Source organism: Hemitrygon akajei, chromosome 4 (genome assembly GCF_048418815.1).
Source record: "Hemitrygon akajei chromosome 4, sHemAka1.3, whole genome shotgun sequence".
NCBI classification, from domain to species: domain Eukaryota; kingdom Metazoa; phylum Chordata; class Chondrichthyes; order Myliobatiformes; family Dasyatidae; genus Hemitrygon; species Hemitrygon akajei.
This window is the reverse complement of record NC_133127.1, coordinates 3,158,464-3,177,900: the sequence shown is the minus strand read 5'-3', so window position 1 is coordinate 3,177,900 and position 19,437 is coordinate 3,158,464. Positions and strand designations below refer to the sequence as shown.

The 19,437-nt window shown below is 48.8% G+C and overlaps 1 protein-coding gene across 2 annotated transcripts in view; it reads left to right on the top strand.

Annotated features, from left to right (window-relative positions):
- LOC140726065 (disintegrin and metalloproteinase domain-containing protein 12-like) overlaps positions 1 to 19,437 on the top strand; it is a 315,802-nt gene that overhangs the window by 105,489 nt on the left and 190,876 nt on the right. For both annotated transcript variants that reach the window (XM_073041991.1, XM_073041992.1), the window contains exon 7: positions 9,980 to 10,045. In XM_073041991.1, the coding sequence (XP_072898092.1) occupies positions 9,980 to 10,045 (66 nt within the window). The remainder of the gene's footprint in view (positions 1 to 9,979; positions 10,046 to 19,437) is intronic.

Genomic DNA, 19,437 nt, shown 5'->3' with positions numbered 1-19,437 from the left:
CTACACAGACAGAACCTACAGTCCACGCACTCACCACCCTCTGCATAAAAAACGTAACCCCGACACCTCCTCTGTACCTACTTCCAAGCACCTTAAAACTGTACCCTCTCGTGCTAGCCATTTCAGCCCTGGGAACAAGCCTCTGACTATCCACACGATCAATGCTTCTGATCGGGTTAGGACTTTATTTCCTGGCGTGTTGGAGAATGAGGGGAGATTTGATAGGTATACAAAATTATGAGGGGTGTAGTTAGCCCTGGGAAAAAAGCCTCTGACAATCCACATGATCAATGCCTCTCAACATCTTACACACCTCTATCAGGGCACCTCTCATCCTCTTCACTCAACCTATTCTCACAAGGCATGCTCCCTAATCCAGGCAACATCCTTGTAAATCTCCTCTGAACCCTTTCTATGGCTTCCACATCCTTCCTGTAGTGAGGCGACCAGAACTGAGCACAGTACTCTAAGTGGGGTCTGACCAGGGTCCTATATAGTTGCAACATTATCTCTCGGCTCCTAAATTCAATTCCACGATTGATGAAGGCCAATACACTATATGCCTTCTTAACCACAGAGTCAACCTGTGTAGCAGCTTTGAGTGTCCTATGGACTCAGACCCCAAGATCCCTCTGATCCTCCACACTGCCAAGAGTCTTACCATTAATACTATATTCTGCCATCATATTTGACTTACCAAAATGAACCACTTCACACTTATCTGGGTTGAACTCCATCTGCCACTTCTCAGCCCAGTTTTACATCCCATCAATGTCCTGCTGTAACCTCTGACAGCCCTCCACACTATCCACAACATCTCCAACCTTTGTGTCACTAGCAAATTTACTAAACCATCCCTCCACTTCCTCATCCAGGTCTTTATAAAAATTATGAAGAAAGGGCTCCCAGAACAGATCCCTGAGGCACACCACTGGTGACTGACCTCCATGCAGAATATGACCCATCTACAACCACTCTTTGCCTTCTGTGGGCAAGCCAGTTCTGGATCCACAAAGCAATGTCCCCTTGGAATCCATGCCTCTTTACTTTCTCAATAAGCCTTGCATGGGGTACCTTATCTAATACCTTGCTGAAATCCATATACACTACATTTACTGCTCTACCTTCATCAACGTGTTTAGTCACATCCTCAAAAAATACAATCAGGCTCGTAAGGCATGACCTGCCCTTGACAAAGCCATGCTGACTATTCCTAATCATATTATGCCTCTCCAAATGTTCATAAATCCTGCCTCTCAGGATCTTTTCCATCAACTTACTAACCACTGAGGTAAGACTCACTGTTCTATAATTTCCTGAGCTATCTTTATTCCCTATCTTGAATAAGGGAACAACATTTGCAACCCTCCAATCCTCTGGAACCTCTCCTGTCCCCACTGATGATGCAAAGATCATCACCAGAGGCTCAACAATCTCCTCACTCACCTCCCACAGTAGACTGGGGTATATCTCGTCTGGTCCCGGTGACTTATCCAACCTGATGCTTTGCAAAAGCTCCAGCACATCCTCTTCCTTAATATCTACATGCTCAAGCTTGTCGGGGCGCTTTAAGCCATCCCTACAATCGCCAAAGTCCTTTTCCATAGTGAATACTGAAGCAAAGTACTCATCATTCATGAATATAGCCAAAAGAAACAGCATTCGCCTGGAGCCAAGGTGCAGCAAATACACAGCACAACAGCTCAAGGCACCCAGCACATTCAAGATAGCAAACTCACATGCAGTTGCACAAAAAAATATATATATTGCCCAAGTCCCTGATTGACATGCCCGCAGATTAAAGTGCAGTTTCCATCAGTCTGCAGAGAAAGACACACACGCAATCCAACCTGTCATTCCACTGGTCAAACACTAGAGGGCAGCAGCAACAGGAGACATCACCCCCAACACACAGCATGGATGCCAAGCTACTCTGGCACTGGCATCTCCTCAGCAGCAGTCAAGCCCACAGCTTGAGGCCTAGCAACAACTGAGGCCAAGCAGTTCCCAGACATTTGTTGGACCACCAATCAAGGGAAACAGGCCTGCAGCAACTTACAGTACCAATGTCCAACATGATCTTGTGATTGCAAAAGAAATATCCAAATCATCTGCCATTACCCTGCACGGTGCCTTCACACATCAAACCTGCTGACTTTGATGTCATCCTGCAGCAGACAGGGACAGGATCTGTAGTCAAGTCCAGCTCCTCTGCCAACGAGCAGCTCATAGATGGGGTGATCTGCAAAGTCCAAAGTTCTTGCAGTCCATCATTGTCTTGCAATTAAAAGAGTGTGATGGAACACACTCTACTTACCTGTCCATCATCTACAATGGTCACGTCAAAAGTTGATGGAGATGGAACACAGTAGGATCAAACGTAGGGGATTCAGGAGTGAACTGATAGGGGTGGTATAGGATCGAACGTAGGGGATTCAGGAGTGAACTGATAGAGGTGGTGTAGGATCGAACGTAGGGGATTCAGGAGTGAACTGATAGGGGTGGTGTGGAAGATAATGAAGGGAATATACATGGTAAAAGCATCAAATCCTTTTACCTAGAGAGGGGATGTTAAAATACATATGGTAAAGATGAGAAATTATAAAGCTTTATTCAATTAGATTTATTTGTTGCATCAAAGCGTATATTGAAATCAGCAGCTAATTAAATAAAGGGATGATGCAGGATCAGGTGATGTGCAGTAGCTGTATGATGTGGGACCTGATGGACCCCATTGTGGTTCCTGGTGACCACATCTGCACCAAGTGTTGGCGGCTCAAGGAACTCGGGCTCAAAGTTGATGACCTGGAATCTGAGCTTCAAACACTGCGGCACATCAGGGAGGGGAGAGTTACCTGGATTCTCTGTTTCAGGTGGCAGTCACACCCAATAGACAATAGACAGTAGGTGCAGGAGTAGGCCATTCGGCCCTTCTAGCCAGCACCGCCATTTACTGTGATCATGGCTGATCATACACAATCGGTACCCCGTTCCTGCCCTCTCCCCATATCCCTTGACCCCGCTATCTATAAGAGCTCTATCTAACTCTCTCTTGAATGCATCCAGAGACTTGGCCTCCACTGCCTTCTGGGACAGAGCATTCCACATATCCACCACTCTCTGGGTGAAAAAGTTTTTCCGCATCTCTGTTCTAAATGGCCTACCCCTTATTCTTAAACTGTGGCCTCTAGTTCTGGATTCACCCATCAGCAGGAACATGCTTCCTGCCTCCAGTGTATTTAAAACCCATTAGATTAGCTGCCTCAAATTCTGCTGCGGTCAGGGACAAAAGGGTGTGACTGTGAGTGAGGTGGGTAGTGGGATCCAAGAGACAGTGCTGGAGGAGCCTCAGCCCTTGGGCTTGTCCAACAGGTCTGAGATTCTTGCTCCCTGTGTGAATGAGAGTGGGGGCAGTAGGAAGGATGAGCAACCTAACTGTGGCTCTGTAGTTCAGGGAGCCGTTCAAGGGGGGGAAGAAGAGAAATGTAATGGTAATTGGGGATAGAACAGTCAGGGGAATAGGCAGAGTTCTCTGAGGACAGAGCATTCTGAAGGCTGTGTTACCTGCCTGGTTCCCAGGTTCAGGACATCTTATCTGACCTGCAGAGAAATTTACAGTGGGAGGGGAAAGATCTAGTTGTCATGGTCCATGTGGGTATCGATGACATAGGTAGAATGAGGAAAGAGGTTCTGTTGAGGGAATTTGAGCAGCTGGGGACTAAATTGAAAAACAGAACCAAAAACAGTGGTAATCTCTGGATTACTACCTGAGCCACGTGCAAATTGGCAGAGGGTCAAGAAGATTAGAGAATTAGATGTGTGGATCAAGGATTGATGTGGGAGAAGTGGGTTTAAATTAATGGGAAATTGGCATCAGTATTGGGGAAGGAGGGAACTGTACCAATGGGATGGGCTCCACCTGAACCGTGATGGGACCTGGATCCTAGTGAATCGTATAACTGGGGCTGTGGATAGGGCTTTAAACTAAATAGTAGGGGGGTGGGTTCACCAGATTGGAGAAGTATGGATAAAGTAAAAAAAAGTGTGGATAAAGATAAAGAAAAAAACAAAAGGTAAAAGAGAAAAAGTACGAGTGGAGTGAAGAACTGTCTAAAGCAAAAGAGTAAAAAGATTACAAGATTTTAAAAGCACAATTAATATGCAAGGGCACTTTATTTGAATGCCTTTAGTACTCAAAACAGGGCCAGTGAACTTGTGGCACTAATCAGTATGAAGGGGTATGATTTAGAGGCCATTGCAGAGGTGTAGTTGCAGGGTGGAGAGGATTGGGAATTAAATGTCCAAGGATATCAGGTAAAACGGAAGGATAGACAGGAAGATAAGAGAGATGGGGTAGCGCTCTTAGTTAAAGATGAGAGCAGGGCAATAGATAGATAGATGGATAGATAGATACTTTATTCATCCCCATGGGGAAATTCAACTTTTTTTCCAATGTCCCATACACTTGTTGTAGCAAAACTAATTACATACAATACTTAACTCAGTAAAAAAAATATGATATGCATCTAAATCACCATCTCAAAAAGCATTAATAATAGCTTTTAAAAAGTTCTTAAGTCCTGGCGGTAGAATTGTAAAGCCTAATGGCATTGGGGAGTATTGACCTCTTCATCCTGTCTGAGGAGCATTGCATCGATAGTAACCTGTCACTGAAACTGCTTCTCTGTCTCTGGATGGTGCTATGTAGAGGATGTTCAGAGTTATCCATAATTGACCGTAGCCTACTCAGCGCCCTTCGCTCAGCTACCGATGTTAAACTCTCCAGTACTTTGCCCACGACAGAGCCCGCCTTCCTTACCAGCTTATTAAGACGTGAGGCGTCCCTCTTCTTAATGCTTCCTCCCCAACACGCCACCACAAAGAAGAGGGCGCTCTCCACAACTGACCTATAGAACATCTTCAGCATCTCACTACAGACATTGAATGACGCCAACCTTCTTAGGAAGTACATTAGGAATAGTGAGAGATGATATAAGATCTAAGGAGCAGAATGTTGAATTCATCTGGGTAGAGATTAGGAATAGTAAAGGAAAAAAAAATCAGTGGTGGGAGTTGTCTATTGGCCACCGGATAATAACATTACAGTGGCACAGGCAATGAACAGAGAAATACCTGAGGCATGTAAGAATGGAACAGCATGATCATCGGAACTTTAACATGCACATAGATTGGGTGAATCAAGTTGGTTGAGGCTGTCTTGAGGAGGACTTCACAGAATACATCCGTGATGGCTTTCTTGAACAGCGTGTTACTGAACTGACAAGGGAACATGCAATGAGACAGGTACAATTAGTGATCTTGTAGTTAGGGATCATCTTGGAAACAGTTATCACAGTATGATTGAGTTTGTCTGACAAATGGAGGGTGCAATAGTTCGATCGAAAACCAGTGTATTATGCCTAAACAATGGAGACCACAATGGGATGAGGGAGGATTTGGCTAGTGTAGACTAGGAACACAGGCTATATGGTGGGATGGTTGAGGAACAGTGGAAGACTTCCAAAGAGATTTTTCACAGTGCTCAACGAAAGTATATTTCCGTTAAAAACAAGGATAGTAAGGGTGGGCAGAGCCAGTCTTGGACAACTAAGAAAATAAAAGAGGGCATCAAACTAAAAGCTCGTGCATACAAAGTCGCCAAGAGAAGTGGGAAACTGGAAGATTGGGAAAACTTTAAAAAGCAACAAAGAACCATTAAATGAGCAATAAAGAAAAGGAAGATAGATTATGAAAACAAACTAGCACAAAATATAAAAATGGATAGTGAAAGGTTTTATAATTATATAAAGTCGAAAAAGGTGACTAAAGTGAACACCCTTTCAGGAAGAGGAGGGGGAATTGATATTGAGTAATGAGGAAATGGCCGAGGCTTTGAATGATTATTTTGTATTGGTCTTTACGGCGGAGGACACATCTAACATGCCAAAGAGAGATGTTATGGATGCGATGGGAGGTGAGGACCTCAATACAATAGCTATCAATAAAGAGGTAGTGCCAAACAAACTTGTGGGCCTGAAGACAGACAAGTCCACTGGTCCTGATGGAATGTAACCCAAGGTACTGAAAGAAATGGCAGAAGTTATAGTGGAGGTTTTGGTGATGATTTACTAAACTTCTTTGGACTCTGGGCACGTCTCGGCAGATTGGAAGATGGCAAATGTCACACCACTGTTCAAAAAAGGTCATAGGCAGAAGGAAGGTAACTATAGGCCAGTTAGTTTAACATTTGGGAAAATGCTTGAAGCTGTCATTAAAGAAGAAATAGTGAGGCATCTGGAAAGAAATGGATCCATCAGCCAGACGCAGCATGAATTCAGCAAAGGCAGGTCCTGTTTGATAAATTTACTGGAATTTTTTGAGGATATAACAAGCGCAGTGGATAAAGGGGAACAGATGGACATTATTTACTTGGATTTCCAAAAGGCATTTGGTGAAGTGCCACATAAAAGACTTATCCATAAGATAAGGATGCATAGAGCTGGGGGTGATGTATTAGCATGGACACAAGATTGGTTAACTAATGTACAACCCCCCCCCCCCCCCCCCCCGCAGACAACAGCAGGAATTTCCTGAGTGTTGCTCCAGATCTCCAGCAACTGCAGAATCTCTTGTCCTAGTTGGTATGAACAAGCTGGGCTCAATGAGTGAGCCTTCCCCCATTAACAGTGGATACCTAGGCTCCGTTACACAGGCTGCCTTTAACAGTTGACAGTGTTCAGACACTGACTCTGTCTCGCGCACATTAAGGGTTATTTGCAATACAGGTGCCCACCTGTCCAGTGTAGCTACAAGCAACAAAATTCCTTCAGGCTGTCATAGCTGAAGAGAGTAGTGTTGATGAGTTGCCACTCAATGCGTGAATGTCACATAACATCTGACAACCACGTCCAGCTCCTGGCCTTCACGTGTGGGGAAGAGACAGAGGAGCAGGGAGGTGAGCTGCAGATGTCTGGCTCCATTCCAAGGAGGGTTGGATTGGCTCCAGCCAGAAAACATTATATTACATCAGCTGTATTGTCAAGGGAGTATTTACTTCAGACAACCAACTGATATTGAAGGCTGAACTGACACATGACACAAAATTACTTTTTTAAAGATAATTCACTAAATGAAAACCAAACAGGATACAGAGCAAAAAGGAATAATAGGAATACATAATTAGTAGCTGCAGGTGGTTACAGGGCAGGTGGAGACAGGGCAGGTGAGACAGGGCAGGTGGGACAGGGCAGGTGGGGATAGGAGAGGTGGGGACAGGGGAGGTGGAGACAGGGGAGGTGGTGACAGGGGAGGTGGAGACAGGGGAGGGGGGACAGGGGAGGTGAGAAAGGGCAGGTGGGACAGGGCTGGTGGGGATAGGAGAGGTGGGGACAGGGGAGGTGGAGACAAGGGAGGTGGGGACAGGGGAGGTGGGGACAGGGGAGGTGGAGACAGGGGAGGTGGTGACAGGGGAGGTGGAGACAAGGGAGGTGGTGACAGGGGAGGTGGAGAGGGGAGGAGGGACAGGGGAGGAGGGACAGGGGAGGTGGGGACAGGGGAGGTGGGACAGGGGAGGTGGGGACAGGGGAGGTGGAGACGGGAGGTGGAGACGGGAGGAGGGACAGGGGAGGTGGGGACAGGGGAGGTGGAGACAAGGGAGGTGGAGACAGGGGAGGAGGGACAGGGGAGGTGGGACAGGGGAGGTGAGACAGGGCAGGTGGGGATAGGAGAGGTGGAGACAGGGGAGGCGGGCCAGGGGAGGTGGTGACAGGGGAGGTGGAGACAGGGGAGGTGGTGACAGGGGAGGTGGAGACAGGGGAGGAGGGACAGGGGAGGTGGAGACAAGGGAGGTGGTGACAGGGGAGGTGGTGACAGGGGAGGTGGGGACAGGGGAAATGGGGACGGGGGGTGGGACAGGGCAGGTGGAGACAGGGGAGGTGGGACAGGGGGAGGTGGGGACAGGGGAGGTGGGACAGGGGAGGTGGGGACAGGGGAGGTGAGACAGGGCAGGTGGGGATAGGAGAGGTGGAGATAGGGGAGGTGGTGACAGGGGAGGTGGGGACAGGGGAGGTGGAGACAGGGGAGGTGGTGGCAGGGGAGGTGGGGACAGGGGAGGTGGTGACAAGGGAGGTGGGGACAGGGGAGGTGGGGACAGGGGAGGTGAGACAGGGCAGGTGGGGATAGGAGAGGTGGAGATAGGGGAGGTGGGGACAGGGGAGGTGGTGACAGGGGAGGTGGAGACAGGACAGGTGGAGACAGGGGAGGTGGTGACAAGGGAGGTGGGGACAGGGGAGATGGGGACAGGGGAGATGGGGACAGGGGAGGTGGAGACAGGGGATGTGGGGACAGGGGAGGTGGAGACAGGGGAGGTGGGGACAGGGGAGGTGGGGGCAGGGGAGGTGGAGACAGGGGAGGTGGTGACAGGTCAGGCAGATCAGGGCAGATAGGTCATGGGATCTGTTATACCTGTTTCTCCTGTTTTGTAGTGCTCCCCTCTAATTCACTCACCCGTGCATGGGACACCAAGAGTCTGAGATTTTACCTCTGAACCAGGAGGCTGGGTATTAAAATGCCATTTCCGAGTGCTAGGCCTGTGTTTTCGGTTACCCCTAAGGGAATCACAGGAGACTGCAGTTGCTGCGATCTGTATTAAAGCAACTAGCTGGTGGAACAACTCAGAGCTTCGAGTAGCACCTTGACAATTTGTACCACCACCTACAGACGTTGCCAGAGTCCCTCATTTCATCCATTGGAGTGCTGCTCATTACCAGGGAATTCACAGTCAGAGACAGTAATGGAGGCCGAGTCACTGAGAATATTCAAAGCAGAAGTTGATAGGTTCTTGATTAGTCAGGGCATTAAAGGTTATGAGAAGGCCGGAGAATGGGGTTTAGAGGCATAATAAGTCAGCTATGATGGTACGTGGAACAGCCTTGTTGGGCCATCTGGTCTAATTTTCTCCTGTGTCTTATGGTCTTGTCTGAAGTTCTCTCCTTTCAGCTGTGATGTGCAACTATGGCTAATTTGAAAAACACTCAGCAAGTCAGTCAGCATCTGTGGAGAGAGTGACGGCTTTGGGAGACACTGCTTGAGTAGCCTGTGCCAGTGACTGTGGTGCTATGGTAGAGGGAGGGTGTGTTTAGTGGAGGGGTGTGTCCTTGTGCGACTGATTACCTAGGATTGAGCGGGAACCCTCAGTGGCATCCCAGCCACATTCCGAGAAAGGAGAGGGAAGCAGGCATCTAAAGTGCCATCTGAAAAGTGAGCATTTGAAATCAACTGGGTAAAGATCACGGTTAAAAGGGCGGCATGGTAGTGTAACACTATCACAGCACCAGTGAGCCAGGTTCGATCCTCTCCACCCTCCATGAGGAGTGTACACATTCTCCTAGTGACCGCGTGCGTTTCCTCTGGCCACTCCGGTTTCCACCCACAGTCTAAAGATGTATTGGTTAGGGTTCATGGGCACGGCAACGTTTGTGTGGGGGGTCCCAGCGCACCCTGACACTGTGTTTGTCATTGATGCAAAATGACACGTTTCACTGTAGGTCTAATGCCTCAGTGTAGATGTGACAAAGAAAATTAATCTCTGCCTTTATCCTTCTTTTTATCCTAATTTTATTTTATTTCATATAGCGATGTAACATGGAACAGACACTTCTGACCTAATGGGCCACCCTGTCCAGCAGCCACCTATTTAACACTTGCCCTATCACGGGTCAATTTACAATGACCAATCCACATGTTTGGACTGTTGGAGGAAACCTGCTCACCTCATGGCAAGAAGGTCCTTACAGGTGGTACCAGAATTGAACTCTTCACGCTGGAATGCCCTGAGTTGCAATAGCATCACGTTAACCACCACACTACCATGGCGCCTATAGATAATGCAGAGATACAATGTAAAATCTGTTGGTTACAGTCTCTCAGACAGGCTACCATTCCATGTTGTCTCACACTAACAGGTTATTTCCCTTTCCAGATGAAGAGGAATATTCTGCAAGAGATGAAGTACGTGGAGATGGTTCTGGTGGCAGACAATGCAGAGGTTTGTTGCTTCTTCTGACATCAATACCAAGCCCAGTGCTGAGATCCATGGCTCAGGCTGGACACAGAGGAGAGGAATTAGCCAATGTTGATCAAACAGAGAACAGTACAGGACTGCCTCTGTGTCTGCACTGACCATATTAAACTAATCCTATCTACCTTCTCATGGTCTACATACCTCAATCCCCTGCCTGCTCATGTGCCTGTATAAATACCTCTTCAAAGCTGCTATCATCTAAACATAGAACATATTTCAGTACAGTACAAGCTCTTTAGCCACTATGGTATGCCAACATTTTTACCAACTCTAAGAACAACCCTAACTCTTTCATCTCACATATCTCTCCAATTTTGATTGTCCATGTGACTATCTAAGAGGCTTTTGTATGTCCCTAACATATCTTCCTCTACCACCACCCTTAGCAGCAAGTTCCATGCCGCCATCATTTTGTGTAAAATTTACCTCTGACATCCCCCCTGCTTCCACCATTGACTCTGGCAGTCCGTTCCAGGCACCCACCACTCTCTGAGTAAAAGAAAATGTGTTTAAACTTACCCTTTTCACCTTAAGCCTATGCCCACTAGTGTATAACATTTCCATCCTGGGGTAAGACTCTGATTGTCTACTCTGGCTGTACCTGTAATTATCTTATAAACCAACCTCTCAAGTCCACCCTCACTCTACAGAAAACAATTTGTTCGCCTAATTTCTCCTTATAGCTAGTAATCTCAAATCTAGGCAGCTTCCTGGTGAATCTCTTCTGTCACTCTCCAAATCGTCCACACCCTTCAGAAGCTCTGACAATTGTCCGAATGTTGCCTGTTCAAAGTTTTATGTAGCTGCAATGCGCCTTCCCAACTTTTGTACTCATCGCCCTGACCAGTGAAGGCAAGCAGGGCATGTACCTTCTTTAGCAGCCTGTCTGCTAGTGTTACCACCTCCAGGGACCTGTGGACTTGCCCCCCCAAGATGGCTCTGTGCGAGGATGTGGCCATTCACTGAGTACTCTCCTGTTGCTCTTAAGCTCCCATTGTGAGACAGCTGTGTCTTTCAAAGGCTGCGAGTGTGTGGGAGGGAATACTTTAGGTCCAAAAGAGAAAGATTAGCGTTATCTGCCACATGTACATCAAAACATCCAGTGAAATGTGTTGCTTGTGTTAACAACCAACACAATCCAAGGTTGTGCTAGGGGCAGTTTGCAAGTGTTGCTTTGTTTCTGGTGACAAAATGGTGTGCCCACGACTTACTCCCTAGCCCTACACCGTCAGAATGAGGGAAGAAACTGGAGCACCGGCGGTCTCGGTGGGAGCATTCAGACGGCAGCGGGAATTGAAACCCAGTCACCGACGATGTAAAGCGGAAAGCTAACCCCTGTGCTACCGAGATGCGTTGTTGTACCAGCAGTGGAGATGCCACATAACAACTAATTTCATAACATAAGTCAGAAATATTAAACCTGATTATGAAGTCTGGGAGGACCAGTATTCCCCAAGCACAGGTGTGTCTCATATTTCCATACAGGTGATGGGTGTTTCAAGGAACTGGGCTGTGGGCTGGGAACTCCGGCTGTTTATTTATCGAGATTGGATTGGAACAGGCCCTTCTGGCCCTTCGAGCCACGCCGCCCAACATCCCCTGATTTAACCCTAGCCTAATCACGGGACAATTTACAATGAGTAATCAACATACCTAGTACAACTTCGAGCTACGCCACCCAACATCCCCTGCTTTAACCCTAGCCTAATCACAGTACAATTTACAAAGAGTAACCAACGTACCCAGTACAACTTCAAGCTATGCCACCCAACATCCCCTAATTTAACCCTAGCCTAATCACGAGACAATTTACAATGAGTAACCAACGTACCCAGTGCAACTTCAAGCTATGCCACCCAACATCCCCTAATTTAACCCTAGCCTAATCACGAGACAATTTACAATGAGTAACCAACGTACCCAGTACAACTTCAAGCTATGCCACCCAACATCCCCTAATTTAAACCTAGCCTAATCACGAGACAATTTACAAAGAGTAACCAACGTATCCAGTACAACTTCAAGCTATGCCACCCAACATCCCCTGATTTAACCCTAGCCTAATCACGGGACAATTTACAATGAGTCATCAACGTACCCGGTACATCTTTGGGCTGTAGGAGGAAATCAGATCACCCAAACAAGACCCACGCATTCCACTGGAAGGATGTACAGACTCCTTTAGATGACATTGGAATTGAGCTCCGAACTTGGACAACCTGAGCTGCTAAAGCATTTTACTAACCACTATGCTGCTCTGGAGGGTTCAAGATGCTTAACTAATCAAGGTGTATGAGATCCACACGCACAAAGTGTGGTTGAGGTAAAGGATAAAGTAAAATGAATTTTTTATCAAAGTTCATGGACAGTATCTCACCATATACAACCTTGAGATTCATGTTCTCGCAGGCATTCATAGTAAAGACAAAGAAACAAAATAATAATAATAAATGTGCAATAAATATGGAGAACATGAGATGAAGAGCCCTTGAAAGTGATTCCATAGGTTGTGGGAAGAATTCAGTGATGGAGCAAGTGAATTTGAGTGAAGTTATTCGCTCTGATTCAAGAGACTGATGGTTGAGGAGTAATAACTGTTCCTGAACCTGGTGGTGTGAGTCCTGAGGCTCCTGTACCTTCTTCCTGATGGCAGCAGTGAGATGAGAACATGGCCTGGGTAGTCGGGGTCTTTGATCTTGGATTCTGCTTTCCTGCACAGTGCTCCTTGCAGATGTGCTTAATGGTGGGGAGGGTTTTACCTGTGATGGACTGGGCTGTATCCACTACTTTTTGTAGGCTTTTCAGTTCAAGGTGTTTCCATATCTGCTAAATCTTACTGAATGTTGGACCAGGCTGGTACTGAATGGATCTTTGTTGCTCCCATTACCTCTGCTCCTTTGTCCATGTCTTTTGGTGATTAGTGCTTTGGCTGTGACATAACATTTTCAGTTTTGCTGATGACACAATACAAAGTGGAAATTGGAGGAAGATAACAATGCCCAGAGGTTTCTGACCGTCTGAGTGAAATATAATGAGTAGGAGCATATGCGGATCCTCTCCTCAGAAACGTTCTACATTCCCTGAGGTTGACCTTGGTCACCACGCTGCTTCATCTGTCCTCAACTTCCACTTTGACTCCCTTGTGCGTCAATCTCCCAGCTTGAAGATTTTCAGTGGCTCAGCCTCCACGGCTCTCTAGGGTAGACTGACAGCCTTCTGTGAGGAAAGCTGCTCCTCTTGTCTGTCTGGACGAAAGAACCCCTTATTCGGAAACTATGTCCTGAGAAGCTGATCAGAGAGAGAGATCACATAGACAGCCAGAGACCTTTCCCCAAGCTGGTCAGAGAGAGCGATCACATAGACAGCCAGAGACCTTTCCCCAAGCTGATCAGAGAGAGCGATCACATAGACAGTCCGAGACCTTTCCCCAAGCTGATCAGAGAGAGCGATCACATAGACAGCCAGAGACCTTTCCCCAAGCTGATCAGAGAGAGCGATCACATAGACAGCCAGAGACCTTTCCCCAAGCTGATCAGAGAGAGCGATCACATAGACAGCCAGAGACCTTTCCCCAAGCTGATCAGAGAGAGAGAGATCACATAGACAGCCAGAGACATTTCCCCAAGCTGATCAGAGAGAGCGATCACATAGATAGCCAGAGACCTTTCCCCAAGCTGATCAGAGAGAGAGATCACATAGATAGCCAGAGACCTTTCCCCAAGCTGATCAGAGAGAGAGATCACATAAACAGCCAGAGATCTTTCCCCAAGCTGATCAGAAGCAGGGATTCAGCGGATAGCCAGAGACGTTTCTTAAGGACTCAAATGGCTAATACTGGGGGCATAGTTCTAAGGTGATTGGAGGAAAGAATAGGGGGATGTCAGAGATAAGCTTTTTTACAGAGAGTGGTGGGTGTGTGGAACATACTGCCAAGAGTGATGGTAGTGGTCGATACATTAGGGACATTTAAGAGACTCTTAAATGGGCACATGGCTGATAGAAAAATGGACCGCCATGTCGATGTAGAATTTCACAACAGATGCCAGTGATAATAAACCTGATCTTGATTTTGATGGAAGTTAAATCATTCTGAATTAGAGTAGGTTAAGAGGTCAGCACAACATCGTGGGCGAAGGGCATGTATGGTGTTGTAATGTTTAGTGTTCTATTTACTCACAAGGGGAATTATGCTCTCCCCGTCCACCACACACAATCTTCACAAGATCTCGTGGAGTTCGGAATGCTCTTTGGACACCTTTTCCAAAGTTTCCACATCCTTCCTGGACTGGGGCAGCTGGAATTGCAGTCAGCATGAGGAAATTCACTCAGCTTCACTGAGCTGGAGTCGGTGACATTCGGAATCGTGGGGAAGGAATGTCATCGACTGGAGTCAGTGACATTCGGAATCGTCAGGAAGGAGTGTGTCATCGACTGGAGTCGGTGACATTCGGAATCGTCGGGAAGGAGTGTGTCATCGACTGGAGTCGGTGACAATCGGAATCGTCGGGAAGGAGTGTGTCATCGACTAGAGTCGGTGACATTTTGAATCGTCGGGAAGGAGTGTCATCGACTGGAGTCAGTGACATTCGGAATCGTCGGGAAGGAGTGTGTCATCTACTGGAGTCGGTGACATTCGGAATTGTCGGGAAGGAGTGTCATCGAATGGAGTCGGTGACATTCGGAATCGTCGGGAAGGAGTGTGTCATCTACTGGAGTCGGTGACATTCGGAATCGTCGGGAAGGAGTGTCATCGACTGGAGTCAGTGACATTCGGAATCGTCGGGAAGGAGTGTCATCGACTGGAGTCGGTAACATTCAGAATCGTGGGGAAGGAGTGTCATCGACTGGAGTCAGTGACATTCGGAATCGTCAGGAAGGAGTGTCATCGACTGGAGTCAGTGACATTCGGAATCGTCGGAAGGAGTGTGTCATCTACTGGAGTCGGTGACATTCGGAATTGTCGGGAAGGAGTGTCATCGAATGGAGTCGGTGACATTCGGAATCGTCGGGAAGGAGTGTGTCATCTACTGGAGTCGGTGACATTCGGAATCGTGGGGAAGGAGTGTCATCGACTGGAGTCGGTAACATTCAGAATCGCGGGGAAGGAGTGTCATCGACTGGAGTCGGTGACATTCGGAATCGTCGGGAAGGAGTGTCATCGACTGGAGTCGGTGACATTCGGAATCGTCGGGAAGGAGTGTCATCGACTGGAGTCGGTGACATTCGGAATCGTGGGGAAGGAGTGTGTCATCGACTGGAGTCAGTGACATTCGGAATCGTCAGGAAGGAGTGTGTCATCGACTGGAGTCGGTGACATTCGGAATCGTCGGGAAGGAGTGTCATCGAATGGAGTCGGTGTCATTCGGAATCGTCGGGAAGGAGTGTGTCATCGACTGGAGTCGGTGACATTCGGAATCGTCGGGAAGGAGTGTCATCGACTGGAGTCGGTGACATTCGGAATCGTGGGGAAGGAGTGTGTCATCGACTGGAGTCAGTGACATTCGGAATCGTCAGGAAGGAGTGTGTCATCGACTGGAGTCGGTGACATTCGGAATCGTCGGGAAGGAGTGTCATCGAATGGAGTCGGTGTAATTCGGAATCGTCGGGAAGGAGTGTGTCATCGACTGGAGTCGGTGACATTCGGAATCGTGGGGAAGGAGTGTCATCGACTGGAGTCGGTGACATTCGGAATCGTCGGGAAGGAGTGTCATCGACTGGAGTCAGTGACATTCGGAATCGTCGGGAAGGAGTGTCATCGACTGGAGTCGGTAACATTCAGAATCGTGGGGAAGGAGTGTCATCGACTGGAGTCGGTGACATTCGGAATCGTGGGGAAGGAGTGTCATCGACTGGAGTCGGTGACATTCGGAATCGTCGGGAAGGAGTGTCATCGACTGGAGTCAGTGACATTCGGAATCGTCGGGAAGGAGTGTCATCGACTGGAGTCGGTAACATTCAGAATCGTGGGGAAGGAGTGTCATCGACTGGAGTCAGTGACATTCGGAATCGTCAGGAAGGAGTGTCATCGACTGGAGTCAGTGACATTCGGAATCGTCGGAAGGAGTGTGTCATCTACTGGAGTCGGTGACATTCGGAATTGTCGGGAAGGAGTGTCATCGAATGGAGTCGGTGACATTCGGAATCGTCGGGAAGGAGTGTGTCATCTACTGGAGTCGGTGACATTCGGAATCATCGGGAAGGAGTGTCATCGACTGGAGTCGGTAACATTCAGAATCGCGGGGAAGGAGTGTCATCGACTGGAGTCGGTGACATTCGGAATCGTCGGGAAGGAGTGTCATCGACTGGAGTCGGTGACATTCGGAATCGTGGGGAAGGAGTGTGTCATCGACTGGAGTCAGTGACATTCGGAATCGTCAGGAAGGAGTGTGTCATCGACTGGAGTCGGTGACATTCGGAATCGTCGGGAAGGAGTGTCATCGAATGGAGTCGGTGTCATTCGGAATCGTCGGGAAGGAGTGTGTCATCGACTGGAGTCGGTGACATTCGGAATCGTGGGGAAGGAGTGTCATCGACTGGAGTCGGTGACATTCAGAATCGTGGGGAAGGAGTGTGTCATCGACTGGAGTCAGTGACATTCGGAATCGTCAGGAAGGAGTGTGTCATCGACTGGAGTCGGTGACATTCGGAATCGTCGGGAAGGAGTGTGTCATCGACTGGAGTCGGTGACATTCGGAATCGTCGGGAAGGAGTGTCATCGACTGGAGTCGGTGACATTCGGAATCGTGGGGAAGGAGTGTGTCATCGACTGGAGTCGGTGACATTCGGAATCGTCAGGAAGGAGTGTGTCATCGACTGGAGTCGGTGACATTCGGAATCGTGGGGAAGGAGTGTCATCGAATGGAGTCGGTGACATTCGGAATCGTAGGGAAGGAGTGTCATCGACTGGAGTCGGTGACATTCGGAATCGTCGGGAAGGAGTGTGTCATCGACTGGAGTCGGTGACATTCGGAATCGTCGGGAAGGAGTGTCATCGACTGGAGTCAGTGACATTCGGAATCGTCGGGAAGGAGTGTCATCGACTGGAGTCGGTGACATTCGGAATCGTCGGGAAGGAGTGTGTCATCGACTGGAGTCGCTGACATTCGGAATCGTCGGGAAGGAGTGTGTCATCGACTGGAGTCGGTGACATTCGGAATCGTCGGGAAGGAGTGTGTCATCGACTGGAGTCGGTAACATTCGGAATCGTGTGGAAGGAGTGTCATCGACTGGAGTCGGAGACATTCGGAATCGTGGGGAAGGAGTGTCATCGACTGGAGTCGGTGACATTCGGAATCGTGGGGAAGGAGTGTCATCGACTGGAGTCAGTGACATTCGGAATCGTGGGGAAGGAGTGTCATCGACTGGAGTCAGTGACATTCGGAATCGTGGGGAAGGAGTGTCATCGACTGGAGTCGGTGACATTCGGAATCGTCGGGAAGGAGTGTGTCATCGACTGGAGTCGGTGACATTCGGAATAGTCGGGAAGGAGTGTGTCATCGACTGGAGTCGGTGACATTCGGAATCGTGGGGAAGGAATGTCATCGACTGGAGTCGGTGACATTCGGAATCGTGGGGAAGGAGTGTGTCATCGACTGGAGTCAGTGACATTCGGAATCGTCAGGAAGGAGTGTGTCATCGACTGGAGTCAGTGACATTCGGAATCGTGGGGAAGGAATGTCATCGACTGGAGTCGGTGACATTCGGAATCGTGGGGAAGGAGTGTGTCATCGACTGGAGTCAGTGACATTCAGAATCGTCGGGAAGGAGTGTGTCATCGACTGGAGTCGGTGACATTCGGAATCGTCGGGAAGGAGTGTCATCGACTGGAGTCGGTGACATTCGGAATCGTGGGGAAGGAGTGTGTCATCGACTGGAGTCCGTGACTTTCGGAATCGTGGGGAAGGAGTGTCATCGACTGGAGTCGGTGACATTCGGAATCATCGGGAAGGAGTGTGTCATCGACTGGAGTCGGTGACATTCGGAATCATCGGGAAGGAGTGTGTCATCGACTGGAGTCGGTGACATTCGGAATCGTGGGGAAGGAGTGTCATCGACTGGAGTCGGTGACATTCGGAATCGTGGGGAAGGAGTGTCATCGACTGGAGTCGGTGACATTCGGAATCGTGGGGAAGGAGTGTCATCGACTGGAGTCGGTGACATTCGGAATCGTGGGGAAGGAGTGTCATCGACTGGAGTCGGTGACATTCGGAATCGTCGGGTAGGAGTGTCATCGACTGGAGTCAGTAACATTCGGAATCGTGGGGAAGGAGTGTCATCGACTGGAGTCGGTGACATTCGGAATCGTGGGGAAGGATTGTGTCATCGACTGGAGTTGGTAGCATTCGGAATCGTGGGGAAGGAGTGTCATCGACTGGAGTCGGTGACATTCGGAATCGTGGGGAAGGAGTGTCATCGACTGGAGTCGGTGACATTCGGAATCGTCGGGTAGGAGTGTCATCGACTGGAGTCAGTAACATTCGGAATCGTGGGGAAGGATTGTGTCATCGACTGGAGTAGGTAGCATTCGGAATCGTGGGGAAGGAGTGTCATCGACTGGAGTCAGTAACATTCGGAATCGTGGGGAAGGCGTGTGTCATCGACTGGAGTCGGTGACATTCGGAATCGTGGGGAAGGAGTGTGTCATCGACTGGAGTCAGTGACATTCAGAATCGTCGGGAAGGAGTGTGTCATCGACTGGAGTCGGTGACATTCGGAATCGTCGGGAAGGAGTGTCATCGACTGGAGTCGGTGACATTCGGAATCGTGGGGAAGGAGTGTGTCATCGACTGGAGTCCGTGACTTTCGGAATCGTGGGGAAGGAGTGTCATCGACTGGAGTCGGTGACATTCGGAATCATCGGGAAGGAGTGTGTCATCGACTGGAGTCGGTGACATTCGGAATCGTGGGGAAGGAGTGTCATCGACTGGAGTCGGTGACATTCGGAATCGTGGGGAAGGAGTGTCATCGACTGGAGTCGGTGACATTCGGAATCGTGGGGAAGGAGTGTCATCGACTGGAGTCGGTGACATTCGGAATCGTGGGGAAGGAGTGTCATCGACTGGAGTCGGTGACATTCGGAATCGTCGGGTAGGAGTGTCATCGACTGGAGTCAGTAACATTCGGAATCGTGGGGAAGGAGTGTCATCGACTGGAGTCGGTGACATTCGGAATCGTGGGGAAGGATTGTGTCATCGACTGGAGTTGGTAGCATTCGGAATCGTGGGGAAGGAGTGTCATCGACTGGAGTCAGTAACATTCGGAATCGTGGGGAAGGCGTGTGTCATCGACTGGAGTCGGTGACATTCGGAATCGTCGGGAAGGAGTGTCATCGACTGGAGTCGGTGACATTCGGAATC